General features: G+C 47.3%; 1 protein-coding gene and 1 long non-coding RNA gene across 2 annotated transcripts; one reads left to right on the top strand and one right to left on the bottom strand.

Moving 5' to 3' along the window:
- Positions 1-3,939: 3,939 nt before the first annotated feature.
- LOC140846942 (uncharacterized) lies at positions 3,940-15,148 on the top strand. Its single transcript, XR_012126490.1, has 4 exons — positions 3,940-5,058; positions 7,364-7,581; positions 13,603-14,020; positions 14,854-15,148. It is a non-coding gene; the product is annotated as an uncharacterized lncRNA (long non-coding RNA).
- SLC38A7 (solute carrier family 38 member 7) lies at positions 11,685-21,076 on the bottom strand. The gene is made up of 11 exons (XM_017649162.3): positions 21,019-21,076; positions 19,118-19,547; positions 18,283-18,481; positions 17,929-18,073; positions 16,946-17,044; positions 16,253-16,310; positions 15,923-16,037; positions 14,481-14,628; positions 13,735-13,934; positions 12,839-12,893; positions 11,685-11,987 (listed from the first exon to the last, which is right to left on the bottom strand). Exons 2-11 carry the CDS (start codon positions 19,385-19,387, stop codon positions 11,885-11,887), a joined length of 1,392 nt encoding a protein of 463 aa, XP_017504651.1. The 5' UTR covers positions 19,388-19,547; positions 21,019-21,076; the 3' UTR covers positions 11,685-11,884.
- Positions 21,077-22,850: the final 1,774 nt, after the last annotated feature.

Consider the following 22,850-nt stretch of genomic DNA (forward strand, 5'->3'; position numbering starts at 1 on the left):
AAGAGAAGTGTCCAGGTTGTACTGTAGTGAATTGGAAAGCAGGAGTCCATCCAGTCTAGCTGGTAGTTTCCAAATATGATTAAGTACCAGTATTACCAGATATCACAATTTCTCAGAGAAGCAGGACATCCAGATTTCTATGTAATAGCTCTTAGTTTTAAAATTCTTCTTTTTCCTCCCTCTTTCTTTTTTTTATTTCATTTTCCTCCTTCTTTCTCCTCCTTCTTCTGTATAAGCACACAATGGCTTCCATTTACAATCCTTGGGAGGAGGAACCAGGGATGAAAAGGCTGAGGATAATGTGCCAGAGCTGAGAGGGACCATAGAATCAATCTCACAGAGAAAAAACTAACAAATGGCTAGTGGACACATCTCCTTCCCCCAGTCCTCATTTCTGAACATGAAGAACGAAGCCCAGGGATATCATCCCATCTTAGCTGGAATCTTGGACTCAGGGCCCTGGTCCAACCACTGCTCTTTTGGGAGATGGAGCTGGTCACATTCCCAGTGAGAGCCTCTTTATCCAAGTTGGGTCTTTGGAACAGTGAGTGTGAAGGGTGCAGATTTTGCTAGTGGGACGTCAGTGAAATGGCACATGACCCAAGACCCTTTTCCAGGAAGAGCTTGCTATTCAGAGGGACTTGAAGTAAACCCTTTTAAGTGAAGAACTTCATCCTGATTTATTTAAAGTATCCTCTGATGCCAAATGGGACCTTTTAAAAGAATAACTACAATATAACATTTATTTATCCCTTACTGTAGGCAAGACACTTTTTACAAATTTGATAACACTTGCAATGCTTTGAGTTAAATATTTACATATATTTTCCAGATTATGTGTCCGGTAAGGACGGCCACAAATTCTTTGTCATTCTTCTCTTGGAGCTGTAGGGTCCAGCTCCCCTCCATTTGAATCTGGTGACTGGTTATACATTGGAATTCCCATGACTCGCACCTCAGCCAATAATTTGCTAGAATGGCTCACAGAACTCGGGGAAACACTTATTTTTGCCAGTTTATTATAAAGGCTATATAAAGGATACAGGTGAATAGCCAATGAAGAGGTACATAATGTGAGGTCCTGAATGGTCCCAAGTTCAGGAACTTTTATTCCCATGAAGACAGAATGCACTACCCTCTTGGCACATGGATGTGTTCACCAACCCAGTTGTCCTAACTATATACTTCAGGACTTTTATAGAGGCCTCATCACAGAGGCATGATTGATCATTAACTCATAGTCTGTAGCTCCTTTCTTCTCAGAGGGTGGGGCAGGTGGGGCTGAAGGTTCCAAGTGTCTAGTCATGGCTTAGTCTTTCTGGTGGCCAGCCCCCTTTCTGAAGCCATCCAGGAGTCCACCAAGAGTTGCTTCATTAGAACAAAAGACACTCCTATCACCTGGGAAATTCTAAGGGATTTAAGAGCTCTGTGTCAGAAAACAGGGTCAAAGGCCAAATACTAGAACAAAAGATGCATCTAGCACCTGTATCACTTTGGAAATGACAAAGGTTTTAGGAGCTCTGTGCCAGGAATTGGGGGCAGAGACCATTATATATATTTTCTGTTATTTCAGAAGTCATATCATTATCAATGAATGGGGAAGGGGACCAGGCAGTCTCTGCTATAACAAATCTTGTAATATATGGATAAGAAAATCAAGGCCCAAACAGAGCGACTGCCTAAGGTCTCTTAGTAAGTGGCAAAGTTAGGATTAGAACATGACTTGTAGCAGCTAGTCAATTTTTATTTATCTTATTTAAAAATAATCTTAAAAGGAAAATCAAACTAGTCATGCATCTAATTTTAAAAATCCAGTAATGCTAAAAAAAGCTTGTATCACATGCTATCAGTTCTTTGTTACTACTCTTCCTGCCTCTATCTAGTCCTGTTCCCCACATTTATCTCTTTGAAGCTGTTTGTTGGTATTTTAAATATCTCGGTGTTTTTTTTTTTTTTTGAGAAGCAGTTACCAGTATATTTTATTCAGAGATAAATCCAATAGAATTTGTTTCAAATCAAGTGCTTGATCTAATAAAACGTTTTCTCATAATGTATTTGGTACTGAAGGCTATGAAAGGCATCGCTCTTCAACTGTTATGACAGCTTACAAATAAATCTTATTAGTGCTAACCCCTAAATTAAAGAATTGGACCGAATTCCTTGTGCACTGATTTTTTAAAATGACTGTTTCCCTATTGAGCATATTGTGTGGTTTTTTTTGTACATAACATTTTATTTTCAGATAACTGTAGATTTACAAGAAGTTGAAAATACAGGTCCTATGTACCCTTCAGTGGTGACATCTTATAAAGCTATAGTTGCATGTGTTTTTTTTTTTTTGAGAGGGCATCTCTCATATTTATTGATCAAATGGTTGTTAACAATAAAATTCTGTATAGGGGAGTCAATGCTCAATGCACTATCATTAATCCACCCCAAGCCTAATTTTCATCAGTCTCCAATCTTCTGAAGCATAACGAACAAGTTCTTACATGGTGAACGAATTCTTACATAGTGAATAAGTTCTTACATGGTGAACAGTACAAGGGCAGTCATCACAGAAACTTTCGGTTTTGATCACGCATTATGAACTATAAACAATCAGGTCAAATATGAATATTTGTTTGATTTTTATACTTGATTTATATGTGGATCCCACATCTCTCCCTTTATTATTATTATTATTATTATTTTTAATAAAATGCTGAAGTGGTAGGTAGATGCAAGATAAAGGTAGAAAACATAGTTTAGTGTTGTAAGAGAGCAAATGTAGATGATCAGGTGTGTGCCTGTAACTATGTGTTAATCCAAGCTAGACAAGGGGGCAATAAAACATCCATGGATGCAGAAGATTTCTCGCAAAACGGGGGGGTGAGGCTCTAAGCCTCACCACTGTTGATCCCCACTTTCTCACCTGATGGCCCCCCTGTAACTGTGCCTGTCTTAGGTTGTTCCTCCCTTGAGGAATCTTACCTGTCTCTGGCTAACCAGTCATCTTCTGGAGCCATACAGGGAAAATGTAAAGTTGGTAAGTGAGAGAGAAGCCATATTGTTTGAAAAGGTTAGCTTTTTACTTCTTTGCAGATTTATGCCCTGTGGCTTCTATGCCCAGCATTTGTCTTGAGGTATCTTTACCACTTGGAGGAATTATGATACTCGGTAAATTTGATACGAGGCATGAATTCTATTTAAGGGTTGTAATTAGGAAGAAAGAAGAAAAGCTATAGAGGTAGCAGATGGAAGAAAACGTGGGAAGATTTATTATTTCTTTGACATATCTTCTTGTAGAGTAACTTCAGCATGTATAGGTTTTAAACTACTAATTAAATTGCGCACACACATTAACATAATAGGAATACAGTTACATAACCAAAGCAGATCTATAATTACCAGCCATCTCCAGTGAAACCAAGAAAACCAGTTAGGCATCCTAGGCATTTGTGAAAATTTATCTATGATATGATGGAATATCTCGGTATTTTTATATGAAGCACTTATACTTACTTTTTCGATAAAAAATTTTTTTTCTTTAAAATCTATTTCTTGATTTACAGATTAACAGCATTAATTATTGGCTAATGAATTAGGCTTCTTACACCTACACCCTGAAGTCTCTTCCTCCTTTTCGAAGATGAGGTTATATAATAATACAACCTTTAGGGTTAAGTAATCAGTGAGTATATTATTATGAGTATATAAATATTGTTCACTGCTGTGCTACGTAGTTTACTATGATTACAGTTCCTCTTTTTGTTAAATGTTTTGTTTTCCCTGTAGTAAATAATTGCCATATTTCCCCATGTGCTTTGCTATAGATATACTTATCCGAATGCTCCAACAGATGTCAATAATTATTCCAGATAACCTCTTGGTTTTATTTTTTCCCTAGAGACCTTTCTTCTATAACTCTCCATATTTCTGGTCCAATTGAACTGGCCACATTTGGTCAGCTGCTTTGGTCATTCTTCTAAGATTGATTCTGTTTCCCAGACGCTTTGCATTCCATTTTCTTGCTTTACAGCTCTGTTTTGCTGAAGTATTTTCTCCAGTGACTTTTTAAGGAAAGCTGCATAGGATGCAAAGGGACTTACTCCTTGCTTTATCTTCCCTTCTCCAGAACTATTTTTACTCTAACCTCACACCCAATAGAGAATTTGGTGGTATACTGAAACCTAGGTTGAAAATTTTCGCTCAGAATTATGAGGCATTGATGTGTTGTTATCTTCTAGCTTGTAGTGATGCTAAGAAGGTACCCTCCCCAATCCCCACCATCTCAGAAAAATGGTTCAGCTTCCTCCTTTATTTCCATTGTTCAGCTCTTCAAAATTCAGTTTACAGACCCAAATATGGAGACCCATGTCTTTCAGTTCTGGGATATTTTCTAGAGTTATTTATTTGATAATATACTCCTTTCCCCCTCCCCCACTTTTCTCTGTTCTCTATTTTTGGAACTCCTCTTCATTGGATGTTGGACCTGAGTTTGAAACTCTTATTTTCTTATCTCGTCCTTTTTATCCCTTTATCTTTTTGTTCTGCTTTCTAGGAGATTTTCTTAGTTATCATCAACCTTTCTTTTGACTTCTTAGTTTGGCTACCCGACTTTTTTTAGTTTTTAGTTTGTTCATTTTCCAAAACATTCTTTTGTTTTAATTATGATATATTCTTTATTTCATTTTTTTTCCTCTCTCAAATACTTCTGACACTTATTTCAAAGCAATATATTGGCAACAAATTCCCTCAATGTCTGTTTGCCTGAGAAAACCTCATTTCTCTTTCACTTTTAAAGGATAATTTCAGAGTACAGACCTGGGTAAAACTAACTTATCCAGAATATCTCGCCTGGCTTTAGTACATTTGCATATCAACAGGAGCTCAAGGGTGGAGAGAAGTATGGCTATAGTAGATTTGCATAATTCCTCAGGGGTGGAGAGAAGTTCATCTCCTATCAATGGATAATTACCGGGGCAACGGAGGGCTTATCTGTTCCTGAGAGGTGAGGAGGAGAACCGGTTTTGCTGCTGCTGGAGCAGGAGAGAGAAATGTGCCGGACTGCAGTTTGTAAGCAAAAAATGGGTTTAAAATTTTATTTCTCCCTTTGACTGATTTCGGTTTTTGGAGGTATTCTGCCCTGGGATTGCCTTTCCTGGGACTTACAACTGAATTCTAGTTTGGTGGTTTCTTTCTCTTGATATTTAAAATACTTCACTTTCTTCTTGCTTGCATGGAGAGAAGTCAGATGTAACTATTACCTTTCCTTCTCTAAGTAATGTGTTTCTTTTCTCTGGTTTCTTTCAGATTTTTTAATTTATCTTTGTTTTTTTATGTTTTGAAAACTAGTATTGTAAGGCTGTAGGCACTGGAGGGAGAAGGGTGAGGACAATGCAGGTGGAGCAGAGACAGCACCAAGTAGCTCTGTGCTGTGTGGGGAAGGAATGAACAGTTCTTCCTGGATTCCAGTCCCATAACCTTCCGACAAACCCGATGCAGACCCCCTCCATCCGGAAGGAGGAGACCTCTGGCTGTCCATCACCCGACCCTGAGCCAATAAAAAATTCCCCACATACCCCTAGCGCGGCCCATTTCCTCCTCCCTTCTCAGTTCTCTTAAAAACTCCCCACCTGGCCTCCTGGGTGTGATTTCCCCAGCCTGTGATAGCCAGACCAGGGGACCTCCCCCGGGAATTGCGCTCAAATAAACTGCCTGGCCCTTTGTTGCCTCTCATCGCCTGCTTATTTCGGCCAGAATTTATCTTACAAGTATGACTTGGTGTCATATTTTTAGGTATTTATCCAGCTTGTAACTTGTGAGCTTCCTGGTTCTGTGGTTTAGCGTCTGATGGGAATGTTCTCAGTCATTATTGTTTCAAGTATTTTTTCTGTTTCTTTCTCTTCTGGTACTCCCATTACTGTTAATGTACACTACTCTTTTGGAGTTGTTCCAAAATTCTTGGGTTTTCTTTTCTTTTTTTCTATTTGATTTACAGTTTTGGAAGTTTCTACTGAGATATCTTAGAAGCTCAGTGATACTTTTCTCATCTGTATAAAGTCTAATAATAAGGGGCTCCGAATAAGCCCATCAAAGGCATTCTTCATCTCTTTAACAGTGTTTTTTATCTCTAGCATTTTTTTTATTCTTTCTTAGAATTTTCATCTCTGCTCACATTGCCAGTCTATTTTGGAAGCATGCTGCCTTTAGCCTATTAAGTGTTTCAAATTCCTGGTCTGATTGTTCCAACTTCTCTGCCATATCTGAATCTAGTTCTGATACTTGCTCTGGTTCTTCAAACTGTGTGGGTCTTTTTGTGTGTGTGTGTGTGCCTTTGAGTGTGTCTTGTAACTTTTTCTTGAGAGCCAGTTATGATGTACTGGGTAAAAGGAACTGTTGTAAATAGGCTTTTAGTCATGTGGTGACAAGTCACAGCAAGAGGGGAAACAGTCTATAGCCCCATGATTAGATGACAGTCTTTTAGTGAGACTGTGCTCCTGGGCTGTGAGCTTCACACATGAGCCCTCCATTTCCCCTCCTGAGTCCCCTTAGGTGGGACAGGGTGGGTATAGTGGGCTGGAATTGTTATTTCTCCTCCTCCATGTGGAAGGCTAAAACTGGGTTTTTCCCTTCCTTTATTGGATAGGCTCTCTGCCGGTTAAATTTAAAGTTTCTCTTGAAGGCAGATCTTGTTAAGAATAGACTGCTTTGGCACAGTTGTAAATTGTTCCTTTTACCCTGCCCTGCCAGAAGCAGGAGGGGATTTTTCTCTGATGTTTACTATGCAAAACTGGTAGAGCTCCAGGAGGTAAAGGGCACAAAAGTGCACTCACTACCCACCCATAACTGGGTCCTCTGGTGTTTTTTTTTTTTCCCTCAGATTTGTCCAGTGAGCCTCCAGCAATTCCTCACAGTTTGGGTTTCCCTCTAGTGGCACTGGTTCCTGAAAGGGTTTCTGCTTGTGGCCTTCTGTTCTGTATCTGCCTATCATTCTTCCCAATTTTTGGGCAGTGGAGTGCTCTGTAACCTGACTTATCTCACAGATCTAAGAAGAGTTGTTAATTTCATTTTGTTCAGCTTTTTACTTGTTAGAATATAGTGGCTGCTTCCACGCTTCTTACATTCTAGACTGGAAACACATCAACTTCATTTTTAATGGAAGAATTAAAATTGTAATATTCCCTGTGCAGGAAACACAAAGTATTTGCAGGGCAGAGTGTTTGCCTTCTTCCTGGCAATGGTGTGTCTATCTTTCCTCCACACCTGTTGAAAATTTTTTCATCGCATCATAGCATTTATAAAAGCTAATCTGTATCTAGCACATATACCTACACAGGGAGTTTCTGTGACTTTTTGATTGCTCTGATTTCCCCACCAGACTGGAGGCTGTGATCTAGAGGTGACCCAGCCCCAGCAGAGGGGCATCACTAAGGAGTACTAGGCAACAGCCAGATCAACAGGAGCCCTCGTGACTCAGAGGACCTCTGTGGCTACAGGCATCTCACTTTCATGAGCAGAAATGGTGCAAATGTGACCTCTACTGACTGAAGGAAGAAACTACAGTCCCCTCCTTCCAGCACTGGGAAACGACCAACAGTAAGAATCCGCATGGGCCAAGTGCTTCACAAATACGATGATGCCATTTGTCTGTGGATTTATATTTACGTCTATAATGTGGGCATCATCACTCCCACTTTATAGAGGAAAGTGGGCTTCAGAGAAGTGAACTAATTCCCTGGATTCCCACGGTGTAAGGAACAGTACTGAGCTCCAAACCGGGTCTGTCTGAGGCCAAAGCCTTTGCTCTGTCCACCAGGCCCCTGCTACTCAAAATGTGGTCCAAGGACCAGAGAGAAAGGCGACGCTGGGAGCATTAACAATGCAGACCTAAGGCCCCACTCCAGACCTACTGAATTGCAATTTGTATATCCTAAGGAGACAAAAATTTGTATGCATACTAAGTTTGAGAAGTACCCTGACTCCCAGGAAGTAGTGGGGGGACCCCTGCTGTATCCCCTTAAGGAAAAATGGAGTTTTCACATTTTTTCTGTAAATGTGGATTTCTGGCTATAAAGCACCTATATCATGTCCCATTTACTTTCTTTACACTGGCTCCTCTTTACCCCAGTCATAAACACCCTGGTCAGTGATTATCACTCCCATATGAAGTTGTGAAAACAGAAGCCCAAAGAGGTGAGGCAACTTGCCCAGAAACAGCAGCCAGCAGGTTCCCACCAGTTGGCATGAATCGGCTGGGAATGATCCGTGGACTCCAAGATCTGGTGGTGGTGCCAGCATGGGGGTAGTAGGTTCCAGAGCTTGCCTTCTGCGGCCAGAAAGCACCAGGCTGGCTCTGAGAGGGCCCTTATTTATTCTAGCATGGCAAGAATGTTTTTCTAATTTTACTACCTGTGAGTCTCTGAACAAACTATTTAATCTCTCTTGGCTTTCTCTTCTGAGTTGCAAGGACCAAATGAGGATGATGTAAGTAAAGTGCTGGCACAAGGTTAAGAACTCAGATGTTAGTTGCTATTAATTCAGTTGTCCAACAGCTGCTGAACACTTGCTTACTGTGTGCCTGGCACTGGGCTATGACCTGATGAATCTGCCCCTGCTCCCATGGGAGCTTAGTATAATGGGGGAGGCAGACACTGATCAAGTGCTTACAAGTGTGGTGAGCAAGACAGAGATATCTTGAGTAAAATGGATGAATGAATGAATTTGGCTGTGTTTCCTTCTCTCTTTGCACAGAAAGTGGAACCAAACCTCAAGCCCTTGGCCCCCTAGTCAGGCAAGAACCTCAGCCTGAAGCTGTCCTACCAGTGCTCTAGCCCTTCGGGAGTGGCTCCTTCTTGGATAGAGTCCCCACACCCCTGGGAAGAGGGGACCTTTGCACATGACTAGAGGAGGAAGGGGGAATGTGGTGGAAGATGAGCTAGGTAGGGTGTCCTAAGGGCAAAGGGGAGCCACTGAGGACCATCCCAGAATGCTCTTATCTTCCCCTCCTGCCACTTTCCTACCCAGTCAACATCCCACCTGTACTGACCACTTTTCAGTTCCTCAAGCAACCATATTCCTCCTGCCTGGAAAGGCCTCCCCACTTCTCTTCACTTAGTTCATTCCTACTGTTAGAAAACCACAGGCCCAACATGAAGCCACTTCTGCTAGGCGAAGTACCAAAGCAGGGCTTAATAGCTAACCTTGTTTCAGTTTCAACCTCCTCCAGAAATGTAGTCAGTCAGGAATTTTCAGGTCAGCATCAGTAGGATAATCTATCGTATGTGCCCTTTCTATCCCCCAAAGGAAGATGAGGTATTCCACTTAAAAGACCTTTTTGTCCCCAGTGGAGGGGACCTCACCTGAAATAATCTGTTCTGTGACTTCCTTGTCCTGCTTTTAAAAACCTCTTTCTTTGGCCCTTTGGAGCATCTACTTGCTAGATGGGATGCTGCCTGATTCAGGAAATCATTTAATAAAGCCAATTAGATCTTCAGATTTACTTGGCTGAATTTTGTTTTTTAACACTCACCATTCAGGGGCCAGCTCAAATGTCACTTGTTCCAGGAGGCCGGCCTTCCTTGATTCCCCCAGAAAGCTTCAGACCCCCCAAATATAACATCCTATATTTTCCCTTCTTAGCCCATGTCACAATTTGCAAATATATACTTATTTTATCACTTACTTAGCATCAGCCTTCCCCAGCAGTCTGAGAGTGGAGTTGTCTGTTTTGCTGAGTATCTTTTCATCAGCACTGGGCACAGGGACTGGCTCCCCAACCAGGACAAGGGCCTGCTCAACATATGCCTCTGAAAAGATGAGGGGTGGATGCAAAGATGCCTAGAGGAGTTTAAAGCTCATTCCAAAATTTGAGGTCAGAGGGACACACAGCACAGAGGTCAGTCTGAGGTCAGTGACACAGGGATGTCACGGTGAGTGCTTGAGCCAAGGCAGAGGCGGCAGGACAGGAGACGGGGGCACATTCTGATGGGATGTGGAAGCAAAGGCAGGAGGCTTGGAGAACCACCTGCAGGTTTCTGGCTTGGGAAAGGGCACATGGTGGTGCCTTTTGAGATGGGAGTCATAGATGATAGAGCCGAAAGGCCTTGCCCCATGCTGTGGGTTCCACCCTCTCTTCTTCCTGTCAGTGGCCTGGACTGTCCCCAGCATCAGACCCAGGCCCCATAGCCGAGCAGCACAAATCCCTTTTATTAACCATCCTCCCTGGTCTGAATGGGCACCAGGGGAAAAGAAACAGTTAAAATACTCTGGCAGAAAGGGCAGGGGAGGGGGCTCCTGAGGTGAGGCCAAGAGGAAGGGTGCCATCTCCTTTTCTAGTGGTCCGTTCTATGCAATGACTCTCCTTACCTCCCCAAGCCCCTGACTAAAATCCGATGTTAGGAGACTGTGCAGCCCTGTCGTCTGGGCTGCCCATCCTCCTAACTCTGGCAGGGACAGGTGCTATGAGGAGTGGGCCTGGTCCCAGGGCAAGAGGTCACCCAGTCTGGAGACTGTCCCGCCTCCACCCAGCCTCTGCTTCTTAGGCCTCACTGCCCTGAGTGATGGGCTGCTGGGCATTCCAGGTGGAGGAAGCCTGATTCAGTGCCTGGGGCTGGCCAGTGAGAAAAATGGGACTAGAGGTGGACAATAGTGTCCCTCCTCACCCCCACTGGGGCTTGATGCAGGAGTGATGTGAGTGACAGGTCACTGAGTGGGTGTGTGGAGCTAGGTTGACAAGAGAGGGCATTCTCCCCACCCCCAAGCTCTGTCTTATGTGAGCAAAAGAGATTGAGCTACACAGAAATATGCGGTAGAGGGCGAAGAAGTGATGGGGAAGGGAGGGAGCAGACAAGGGCCAGACTGGAAGGGAAACTTCCAGGCTGGGGTGACTGTATTCATATACTGCCCAATGACAGCTCCACTGCCTTATTTCTCTCTGGGCTATCATGCGAAGGGTGGCAGGGGAGGGGGGAAATGGAGGGCAGGGAGGAGCAGTCACTGAATGAGAAGATTATCAGAGAGGTTCACCTTGACTCTGACCAGCCTAGCTTGGTTGGATCTGAAAGGTTCCCAGTCTTCCCCATCACCCACCCTTGTGCCTTTTGAAAGAGGGGCCCGTCTGGAATCTGAGAGAGGAAAGCAGACTCTCCCCACTCCCCACCACCGTGGGGAAAGCTAATGAGGAGTACTCAGCACTGTGGTGGCACAGGACGGCCTCTGGCCCCTGGTTCAGAGCCGGCTGGCACCATTTGTAAACATTAGACTGGGGATGGAGAAAGAGAGGAATGCTGGGACCCTTAGGTTTGGGGAAAGAGACAGGGTAAGGCCCCAAAGGCTTGGGAAATGTCAATCAGGATGAGAAGAATGGGCCCAGGCTCATTGCGGACCTAGGATGGACCAGGCAAGCGTGAATCTACCTATCTTTATGCATCTGTATGACTTCAGTGGTACCTTTGGAAGTTGCCAGATCCCAGAGGAAGCCCCCACTGGCAGGTTGCTGACAGACTGGAGCAGGCACTGAGTCCCAGCTGCCTTTTGCCCACACTCTCCAGAGGCAAATCAGGCTCAGTCCTTTCTTCTGAGGCTGTCTGACCCCCTATACCCATGCGTTCCAGGGATGGCGAAGTCAAGAGTTAGAGAAGGGGGAAAGTTCCTCTGTGACGTGAGAATTTCTCCCACCATCCATGGCAATACCAGACTGGAGAGCAGGAAGTGAGCAGGGTTTGAGCTGTCCAGAGGTGTGGGGCCTGATTTCACCCCAAAACTGTCCCTGGAAAAGGATGTCCCAGTGTTATCCCACCAGTAGAGGGGAATGGTGCCAGACTCAGGGTGGCCCCGCAGCTCTAAGAGATTGGTTCCTGGGTCTAATGGCAAAGGCCATGTGTTCCCTGGGAGGCAGTGGTTAACCCAAGAGGTCCACAAAGATGGCGTTGGCTGTGGTCTGGCCAAAGATGAAGGCTCCCAGCGTGACCAAGAGGACTCCATAGCTGACCAGCGCCCACCAGCTGTAGGGTGAAGGGAGAGAGGGGCCTGGTCAGTCAACCCACCCGTGACTTTGCAGACTTCAAAATGTATCCCAGGTAATCACTCTAATTACTTAAAGCACTTCTCCAGTGCTGGAGCACTGCCTACTTCTCAATGACTTTTCATAAAGGGTATGTAGGCCAAGTGTATGACTCCTAAGTCCCATGGATAAGGAGACCAAGACCTAACGGGGTGAACAGACTTGTCACAGTAAGCCAAAGGCAGAATCAGAATTAGAACACACGTCTCTAATAGAAAAATGTTCAGGAATAAGCAGGTCACATGGAGTGTGACCCATTACATTAAAAAAAAAAGGCAGATAAAAAAGTGTGGACACATTTATACAACAGAATATTCTGCAGCCATTAAAAAAGGGAAAAGTGGATGGATCTGGTTGTACAGACATAAATGGATCTCCAAGATACGTAGTTAAGTGAAAAAAAAAGCAGTGGCAGAAAAGCGTCTGTCATGAAAGCATTTTTGGAACATCTAAGCTAGACACAAAAGCTGCATGTCTGTGTATACATTTGCATAGCTTTGTGCACACAGACGCGTAGCTCTGATGATGGAGCTCTCTCAGCAGAAGGGATATGGTGGAGAGCAGGCTGTGGGGAAAAGAGAAACTTCCACTTTTTTCTCTGAAGTCCTTCAGTAGCATTTGAACTATTATAACTAGCATGTTACCCATCAAAAAAATATTTAGAAAACTCATGTACTTTTTAAGTACACGAGTCTCATGACCTACCTATTTTAAGGCCCCCATCAAGGCCACCCCCATTCCAGCAGCATCCCCTACTCAACCCAGAGGACGATGGGCTGGGCCTTGCTTTACCTGGCTGGCTTGACTTCCTCCATCTCTGAGAGTTTGGCTTGAATGAGGCACAGCCCTGAAAGAGAAGAGGTGGCCCAAGAGCTTGGGTCGGCTCCCTCCCTCAGGCCCAGCCTCCCCCCTTACCAAGAGGCAGTGGAGATAGATGGAGAAAGGCCTGTTTAATTTTCCAGATATTCCAACTCTGCTGCCCACACCACATGCAGGGGGAGGCCTGGCATCTGCTCTCCAAGAAGAGGCTGAGGTCTGAAAAGCACCCCTTGGGCTACATTCAAGATCATGAGCTAAAGGGGCAGTAATGGAAGGTGACTCAGTTGTAGTCCACACACCAGGGCCCTTCCCAGTATACTTTGGAGCAGATGTGATTTCCAGGTCCCAAGCAAGGGCTTTCCAGGTCATCTGCTGGATAGAAATAGGCTGGGTATAGGCACAACTCATGGTTGGGCAGATGGGACAACTTCCCAGGAATCTGGTAGCAGATCCATGCCCGAAAAGGTCCCCTGGCTTCTGCACTAGGGTGCTGCCAGACACTATTACCCTCTGGGCCGAAACAGGCTGAATCAGCCAGACCCTGATAGTGAGAAACAACAGAAACTTGAATAAAGAATTAAGAGTATACAGGCTGTGGACCTAGGCAGGCTTGGGCTGGAAAGGGTTCCATTACTCCTTCATTGGGTTTGTTAACTTCCAGGCAAGTTTGTTAATCTCTCTGAACCTCACGTCTCCTCATCAGTAAAATGGAGGTAACAAATGCATCTTCTTTTCAGAGGAAGGTTGGACAGGCGCAGAACAGAGCCTGAGGTGGGTGATGAGTACATGCTGGTGGTTACCCTCCCCGCCAGGGGAGCAACTAAGGAGCTGAGGCCCGGAGGCCCGAAAGGCACTGCTGGGGGCCGCACCTGGGAAGACAAAGATGAAGCAGGCAGCCAGGCCTCCGATGACCGAGATGACCTTGCCGATGTCAGGGATGAAGAGCGCCAGCAGCAGGGTCAGCAGGAACCAGACCAGTGTCTGCAGTACTCGCCGCCGCTGCTCCCGCGCCACGTCCTCTTCCACTGGAGTCCCCTGGTAGCGCAGCCACAGGCCTTCGACCACCGCCCTGCCCAATGGAGAGGCGCTCAGAGTCACCCCTGCTAAGCCCACCTCCAGCTCGCAGAACCATACCCCTGGCTGGGTGGATGATGGGTAAGGCCCTAATTCCTGAGCCTGTTTCTTCTTCTATAAAATGGGGCTAGCAGCAGTCTTCTCAGGGTCGCTGTGGGGACCAGAGGAGATGGTGAATGTGAAGGGATAAGCCCCCCACCTGACCCAGGACGTGCTCACCCTGTGGGAACTGATATTATTATTCTTCTGAAAAGGAAGGGTCTGGGGTACCCAGAGGCTGGGTGTTCAGGAAAAGATCTGGGTGCAGATTCTTAGAGGACTTAGAGTGTTCTGGGGACCCTGGGACAAAGGGGGCCTTTAGCCTTGGCTGGGGGTACTTGCAGGGCCACCCGAGGCTCTGACTCTTTCCTATGGGCTTCAGTTTCTCCTTCTACCAAATGGGCTCCACACTAGGCCAAAGGACCATGTTTAAAGGGCGTCCATGCGTCCTGAGAGGCCCAGGTGAAAGGCTGCCCCCCAGTAGGGTGGGGTGGGGGCTCACCGCCCACAGAAGTGTAGGATGGGGTAGGAGGTGAGCACGCTCAGGATGATGAAGGCACGGGCGACGGCCACGGCCATGTCCTCAGAAGGATAGGACAGAAGCACGTCGGGGTCCACAGCAGCTCCAAAGGTCAGGAAGCCACAGATGCCTGAGAGCAGGGACAAGAGGGCAGCTGCATTAGGGTATTCCTGGGAGGGTGTGGGGGACAGACCGGCCACTCCAGGTGTGGCATCAGGAGGGGCGGGTAACGGAGCAGCTCTGGAGATTCCGACTGGGCCTTAGAGGGTGCCGGGCTGGGGTCAGAAGCCTCCCTCCCTGACTTCTCCCACCCCACCCCTACTGCCACCTTTCTGATCTTGACCTCGCCCAGCAGGTCCTGTCTCAGAGCTTCTGCACCGATGTTTCATCTCTCTCAGCTCACATGTCCCCTCCTCAGAGAATGCTTCCCTACCCAGCCCGTCCCAACAACCTCCACCCCCATTCTATTTCTTCATAGCTCTCCTCCCTCGCTGTTTTTTTGTTGTTTTTATTCTTTCACTTGTTTATTTTCTGTAACCAGAACATAAATCCCAGGAGAAGAAAAACTCTGCCTATCTGCCTCTCTTGTTCCTGGCTGTGTGTTCACAGGCAGAACTGTTCCAGCCCAGAGAACCACCTACAGAAGAAATCACAGGGCCATTCTTCCTGGTCTTCCAGTCCTGCTCCCTCATGCAAACCATTCTCCACACAGCACTTACAGCCATCTTTCAGTGAGTGCCCCTTCCTGCTTAGAACATTTCCTCCTGCTTCCAACTTGTCCTCAAGGCCTAACAGGATCTGGCCCCAACCCGTCAGGCCTCAATGCCTGCAGTTGCCCCCAGCTTACACCTTTCCAGCTACTCAGACCTTCTTTCTGTCCCTGCCTCAGGGACTTGGCATTTTCCAGCTCCTCTGTCTGGAGCTCTCTTCCTCCAGTTCTTCAGATTCTGGTTCCTTCTCATCATTTGGGCCTTGCCAAATGCCACTACTTCAGGGAGGAGCCTTCTATGAACACCCCCACTAAAGCTACCCCTTCCAGTCCCACTCACATCTTCCTTGTTTCTGGCACTATGGACTCACACCGTCTGAAATTACACACTGATTCCTGCTCTAGTCTTCTCAGACTCTCTCCAGCTAGAATGTCAGCATCATGAAGGCAGGACCATGTCTATCTATCTATATGGCATCTCCCATGCTGAGGGCAGTTCCTGGCACCTACTAGGCACCAACTGAGGGCTGCTGAATGAAAGGATGAATACATCTCTCATTTGGGTGGGAGGAGGCCCAGGATAGCCCAGGTTCAGGCCAATACTTGATGTGCTGGGAGTGCAGGGCTGTCCCCAGGAAAGCTGTGCCAGGGAACTTGGGGACAAAGAGGGAAAGAAGGAGCTCTCCAAGTTTGGCCCTTGGAGGGGCGCACTCACCTGTGCCCATGTACACAGCAAGGGCTATGACCATGGCAGCCGTCACCACCCCACCCCAGGTCTTCACCTTGGGCTGCTGCATGCTGTTGAAAACGGGCACACTGCTCACATGGCACTGTCAGGGTGAGGGTCACAGTTATGGTGAGAAGCGAACTCACCCCTAGTTTCCAGAAGAAGGTATTTTGGGGACAAAAACCACAGGGACAAGGGGCAAGTCCTAGGGCCCCCACTTTGTCCTCCCTCCCAGGATCCCCATCCTACCAGTAATATGGGTTCCATCCCAGGGTGGGGAGTGCGCTAGGAGGACAACAGGGACCTTGCAATTGGCACCTGAAATCCGAAGCAGATGGTGGGCATGGCATTGAATACAGCTATCCAGGAAGCTGGCCTGTAGACAAACACAAGAGTCTGCTGCCTGTGAACCCCACAGAACCACCAACCACCCCCATACCCTTACTTTCAATCAGCCCACCATGTTCTCCACCAACCAGCATTTTACACATTCAATCCACAGAAGTGTGGAACGGGGAGAGGACACATCTCCATTTCATTTCACAGGCCAGTAAACTGAGGCTCTGGAGGGCCCTTCTGGGACCAAAGCCTGCACTGGGCTTTTGCTTTTCTGGTTTGTTCCTTTCAAAAAAAGAATCTTTTTTTTTTTTAAAGTGACAAAACAGATTTATACTCATATAGAATATATAGAAATTACAGATAAGCACTAGTTGGAAAAATGTGCAATTCCATCCTAGTGGTCTCTACAGCCAGAGGCCTAGTCTCACATTGGCTCACCTGTTGGATGTCAGTGACAAAGTCTACCCCGTCTCTGATTCTCACTCTCCCCTCCAGTAAAAAAGATCAGGACACCTTGCCTCCTTCCTCCAGTGACTGGTGTGAAGTGACAGGCCCTAATGCGCTAATGAGCCTTGAGAAGAGCACCTGCGTGGCCTTTCAAACTCTGACCGAGCACCTCCTGGGGCCCAAGGGGTGGCTTCTACCCCAGGTGTCCCGAGGCCTCCTACCTACCTGGTCAGGATGTCCCCTGGGGTCATCTCTTTATCTGGCCAGATGTATTTGATGATAATGATGGCAGTGACGTACCAGGTACCCACAACACTCAGGAAGCTGCCGGGAAGAATGCACTGAGCTTCCTCCTCCCCAGTCCTAGCTGCCTTCTCCCTGATTCTACCCCAAGAACATCCACCCTCAGGTCTAGTGACCACAAGTGTCTACTGGGAGACCATTCTAAGCAAAGACTCAAGGAATGCATGAGAAATAAGCTTTGGAGAAACCAACTGCAGCTAAGAGGAAGCCGGACTCCAGTAAGGGACTGGATTGATGTTTCTGAACCAGGAAATGTGTTGGTTCAGCTCCATGGCTCAGGGGCGTGGGCTCCAAAGCACACTTGCTCCTTCTGTCAGAGCGGCCCACATTTGGTGAGGGATGCAAGCAGGGCCTTTGAGACCTAGGAGATGCTGGAGGTGAAAGATTCAAAGTACGAATACTGGAATGCCAACAGTTAAAGGGGCCTCAGAGACAGCTGACTGTGACCCTGTCAGTTATGGATCACAGGAACCAGCTTAGAATCCCATAGCTTTTCAGGCCCTGAGCCAGGAAGCCAGTGCTTTCCTTTCATATTAAGCTGCAGGAAAAATGTTGCCAGGATGACAATCCCGAATGATCGAGAATCTCAACCTCCCCGGAAAAGCCAAGGCTCAGGCCAGGAGGCTGCCTCACCCTCCTGATTATCACCTGTGCGTTCTCTGACGCGGACCTTTGGATCTGAATCTCTCACTTACGCAAAGGGCTACTGTCTCCCATGTTGCTAACACAAAAGGAAGTCTTATGCCAGTACCCCTGCAAACACTGGGCCACCCTGCCTTGCCCACTCCTGCTGCCCCAGCAGGTGAGATGGCACAGAGGAGAGGGGCTCCCCAGCAGCCACTGGGTCTCCAGCTGCCTGAGATCAGAGCTTCTGTCTGGCCCAGAATGGGGGTAGGTCTCCGAACCTGGCATATTTCTGAAAGCCGATCTCCCTGGGGATGGAAAGGGGCAGGATGAAGAGGAAGGCAGTGAGGCTGATGGTGAACTTGCGGTCTGTGTACCAGGGGCTGACGCTGGCCCCCTCGGGCTCCTTTGCCACCACAGCTATAACTGCATAGGGAGGAAGGAGGGAACGTGATGCCAGGCTACTGCAGGGTGCAGACCTCCTGCTCTGCTGGGCCTCGGGATCTCCACTGGTCTAATGGATTCAGCAGCCAGGAGGGAGCATTCTCAGATGAATGGGGGCCCAGGCCAGGCCTTGGGCAGAGGTGGGTGTTCCATGCCCCTCCCTCTCCCAGAATGCCCAAGGGAAACCTCACTCTTGTCCTGCTGGTCCCCGATGATGATGAGGAAGGCGATGCAGGTGCCAAAGGTATAGATGGCGATGGCCACCTCACACAGCACGCCTGTCAGCTTCCCACACACAGCCCACACCACCTCCTGGTAGGTCCTCTCATTGCTGGCCTGGGAGCAGTAGGCCAGGATGACGAGGCCACTGATGATGAAAACCAGCATGCCCTGCGGGCAGGGACAGAGCAAGAGGGTGTGGGACAGGCCTGGCAATAAAGGGTAAACTGGTCTTGCTCAGCATTTACTGGGCCAATGCCCAAGCTAGTTGGGCAAATGAGTCTCATCTGGCAGGGTAACTTTAATAGCTTACTGGAGGCTGTGGAGTTAAGATTTTCTTTAAAAAAAATAAAAGTTTTGTTTTGTGGAAAATTTCAAACATACATAAAAGTAGACACAATAGTATAATGGACCCCCATGCTTCAAAAATATGTCACAGCCAATCTTGTTTCATCTACTTCCTTTCCCACTCTGGATTATTTTGAAGAAAATACAAGCTATCACATCATTTCATACATAAATACTTCAGCATATAGTTCTAAAAGATAATGGCCCACTTTTAAAACATAACTGCAAAAGTATTAAATATGCAGTTGATGTCTAAATTTCCCTGATTGTTGGGAAGATTTCTGACACCTCACCTGAGCTCAGAGGAAAGAATGCTGGAATAGATTAGTAATGTCTGCCATGTGTGAGGGAGGAGAGTGGTAGCATGATAGCCTCCCTGATCCAATGCCTCCCTTTTGAGGCAAAGGGCCCGGATTCACCACTGGAACTGCATCTCTGCCCTCACGGCCATACACTCACCATCTGCAGTGTGATGCCAGCTGCCACACCCCCGGCAGTGCTAAAGGCTGCTGGGAAGTTAAGCAGTCCTGCGCCCAGGCAGGCATTGACGACAATGAAGATGGCCCCGATTGTGGAAGTGGTGCCTCTTTCCAGAACCCCAGGAGAGGTCTCCCTCTCACTCTTGGGGGCTGTGTCCACACAGGGGCTTTGCAGCAGACGGGCCCGCTCGCCAGAGTCTGTGCTGAAGCCCTGCTCACCAAGGTCACTGTTGATGCTGAACTGGGCCATAGCTCTGGGAGCCCTCCTCCTGCAGGGTCTGCAGGGTTTGCAGAATCTGTCTTATGACCACATCCCTTGGGCAGCGAGGGAACACCTGCAGCTGGAGGGAGGCATCAGCATGTTCTGGGCTGGTATCCTAGGAGGGCTGTTGGCTCTGGCTCTTCTCAATCTAGATGGGAAAGGCAGGTTCTACTGTTATTCAAAGTGGGCACAGAAAGGGGTAAGAACTTTTCCAAGGTCAGAGGCCTGGGGTTCAAACACCACATGCTTCCCAAGAGCAGCCCTCATCCTAAACTGTGGTATTTCAAAATATTATAGTCCAGCAAACCTTGCTAAGGCTGAGTTTGAATTCTGCATACCTTTCAAAGCCTTTTGAAGTTCAGGTCAATTCTCACTGTCCTCTCATGTGACTGACCTAATCACTGTCCATCATAGAGGTATCCCTCTGATGCCCTCAGCACACTGGGGGTTTAGAATGGCTAACCAGGACCTACTGCTCCTCCAGGTGATGGTCCAACAAAGTTGGGAACCACACACTCATGAGAGAGGGAAAAGAGAGTTTGGGTACTCAGACATATGTCACCAAGCATTCAACCAAAGGACACAGCTCCAGAGGAAATCTCTCTCTGCTGGCTCTAAGTGCAAAAAGATCAGTCAGATGCTTTCTCCTAAGCAACCTGCCACTACCCAGCCAGCAACTCAGCAAAAAATCAAGTCAGTGAGGCAGAGGTTGGGGTTCCCAGGCCTTCAGCATAGCTCCTGAGAGAGCCCTGCAAGTTAGTGCTCCCAGAGCTGGGAGGAAGCCTCCTCCATCCTGCTCACACCTCTGACAAGGAGGTCCCTACACAGGTAAGATCTCTCAGCTTCCCTTTCCCCCAAATTACTTAGCTCCATTGTCCCCAGCTGACCAGCTCTTTCCTCCTGATGGGCTATGGTAGAGGAGGCACAGCTCCTCACAGCTCCTTCTCTCTAAAGACCTGCGATTTGATTCTCCTCACTTCCCTACTTGGCCTTGATTTCTTCTTTCTCAAGACTACCAAAAATCTGCAGTCGGCCGAGAGAAGAGTTTGAGCTGTTTCTGTGCTGGTCAGCACAGCAAAGGGAACTTAGCTGCTCTGACACTAACTCAGAAGGGAGCACTAGATCAGTTAGGGAAACAGGCCCACGGAGGGAGCGGCTAGACAAATGTCACAGCGGGAAGTGTCAGAGCTGGAACTAGAAGCCTGATACCACATGCTCAGGCCAGAGCTCTAACCACTGCAGTAGGACCCTCAGATCCCAACCGGAGCAGGTGCCCAGTCCAGCCAGGGGCTTGAACCCAGAAGTACAAGGGGTGTGCTGCACTGGGAGGTGGGAAAGGATGGGCAAGGATGCACCCCAAGCGCAGGGGACAACCCCCAGGCCTGAAGCAAGGCGTGTGGGCTTGCTGAGGGGTAAACCGGGGAGGGGCTCTGCGACTGATCGGGGCCTGGAACTAGGTGGACACTAGGTGGAGACCGGGCTATGGCGCGGCAGAGCCGGTCCAACCGAGGACGCCGGGCTCGGGGCCCTGCAGGAGTAAGGCTCACAAGAGGGTCCCAGGTACACCGGGGACTGACGCGTCCCGCCTCCCCCACCTGTATCTCCGGCCACCCACCTACCTCGCTTCAAGCCCGGGCCAGCCGCGGAGACACGTGAGCAGCGGTCACATGACCACCGGGGCTGGGCGGCCCCGGGAGACTCTGGGAGTTGTAGTTTTCTACGGGCCTTACTCCCGGGTTGAGGAAACCGACCCCACTTCCCTGAGTCAGTCTCGCGCCCAGCCCGCCTTTGTTTATCCTGTTAATGTTAGTTCTGGCCTCTTGTCCAAGCCAAACACTTCCTTCCTGCTAGGAAGAGCATTAGGACTTTTGGTGTCTTCGCCAGTTGCAATGCAGTGGTCTAGAGCTGTTTGGCCTGCTCCTCCTCTGTCTCCTCGACTGCGGGCCAGCAGCCAGCGACCTGTAAATTTTTATCACTGAGGACAGTGGGGGCCCATTTTTACCTCCTTGAGCTGTGTGGTCATTCCTACAAGAGAGGCGACTGGTTTGAGTATTGTTCATGGCTATAAGGGCCTAGATTCTAGAACTGTTTCTGAGCATTGTAGTCACTCATATAAATATTTGTTGAAGGAATGGGTGTCTGGAGACTCAGTTGCTGTTCCTGGCTGTGTGCCACTTGCAAGCTGTCACATAATCTTTTGCATCCCAATGTCCGCACCTGTGTTATGGGAATATGTTCTCCACTACACCTACCTCTCCAGGTGTCAAAGGTCCTCACTGATGGGGAAACACCGGGAATGCCATAGAAACCCAAGTCATCTCTTTTTGTAACTGACAATCTTAGATCACTGTAGATTCCCATGCAGTTATAAGAAATAATATGAAGAGATCCTGTGTACTATTTACCTACTTTCCTTCAATGGTGATATAGTTACAATACTCAAGTGATATTAACCTTGACAAAATACACTGATCTTATTCAGATTTCCTGTTTATTTGTAGTAAGTTTAGGTGTGTATTTAGTTTTCCACATGTAAGTCCAGGGAGAGGAAATCCTGGGACAAAATACTGCTAAAATCGAAACCAGTCAAAGGGAGAAATAAAGTTTAAAATCTGTTTATTGCCTACAAACTGCAGTCCAGGGCAGTCTCTCTTCCCTGCTCGGGCAGAAGCAAAACCAGCCCCCTCCTTCCCCGGTTGCCCATTGAAATGGAGATGAACTGCTCTCCACCCCTGAGGAATGCCTATTGATATGCAGATGAACTAAAGCCGTACTTCTCTCCACCCCTGAGGATGCATAAAGCCAAGAGAGATATTCTGGAAATATTAGTTTTACCCACAACACAATTGAATCATGTTTAGGTTTATACATCCATACCATCTTCAAGATACTAAACATTTCCATCCACACAAAGTTCCCCTCCTGTAGCTCTTTTATAACTACACTGACTTCCCTCCAGCAAGGCCCTCTTTCATAACCACTGACAGTGACTCATCTGTGCTCCATTTCTGAAAGTTTGTCATTTCAAAAATGTTGTATAAATGAAGTCAAACAGTCTGTAACTTTTTAGAATTGGCTTTTTTAGGCAGCCTAATTCCCCAGACACATTCAAGTATCAGGTGTGTGTTTTATTACTGAGTACTATTCCAGGGTATCAGTTTATATAACTGTAACTCCGTGGGATAATCCCGGAGCAAATTCCTTTGAAACCGAAACTGTCAAAGGGAGAAATAAAGTGGGAGAAACCGTTTACTGCTTAGAAGGTAGACATGTCTACCTGCCCATGTCTCTCATGACCCAGCTGCAGAAAAAGGGGCCCCACCCGACCTCTCTGGTCCATATATTCCCACACTGGCCCATGTAATTACCTATTGATATGGAAATGGTACCCCTCTCCACCCCTTGGAAACACCTATTGATATAGAGATGCACAAAGGCCAGGGGAGAGATT

The sequence above is a fragment of the Manis javanica genome, chromosome 17 (assembly GCF_040802235.1).
Source record: "Manis javanica isolate MJ-LG chromosome 17, MJ_LKY, whole genome shotgun sequence".
NCBI lineage: Eukaryota > Metazoa > Chordata > Mammalia > Pholidota > Manidae > Manis > Manis javanica.

Coding starts and splice junctions, on each gene's coding strand:
- SLC38A7 (XM_017649162.3), bottom strand. CDS start 19,387: ATGGCCCAGTTCAGCATCAACAGTGACCTTGGTGAGCAGGGCTTCAGC. Junction 13,935..14,480: donor ATCCTACACTTCTGTGGGCG/GTGAGCCCCCAC, acceptor TCCATTGGGCAG/GGCGGTGGTCGAAGGCCTGT. Junction 12,894..13,734: donor CTTCATCTTTGTCTTCCCAG/GTGCGGCCCCCA, acceptor CTTCTCTTTCAG/GGCTGTGCCTCATTCAAGCC.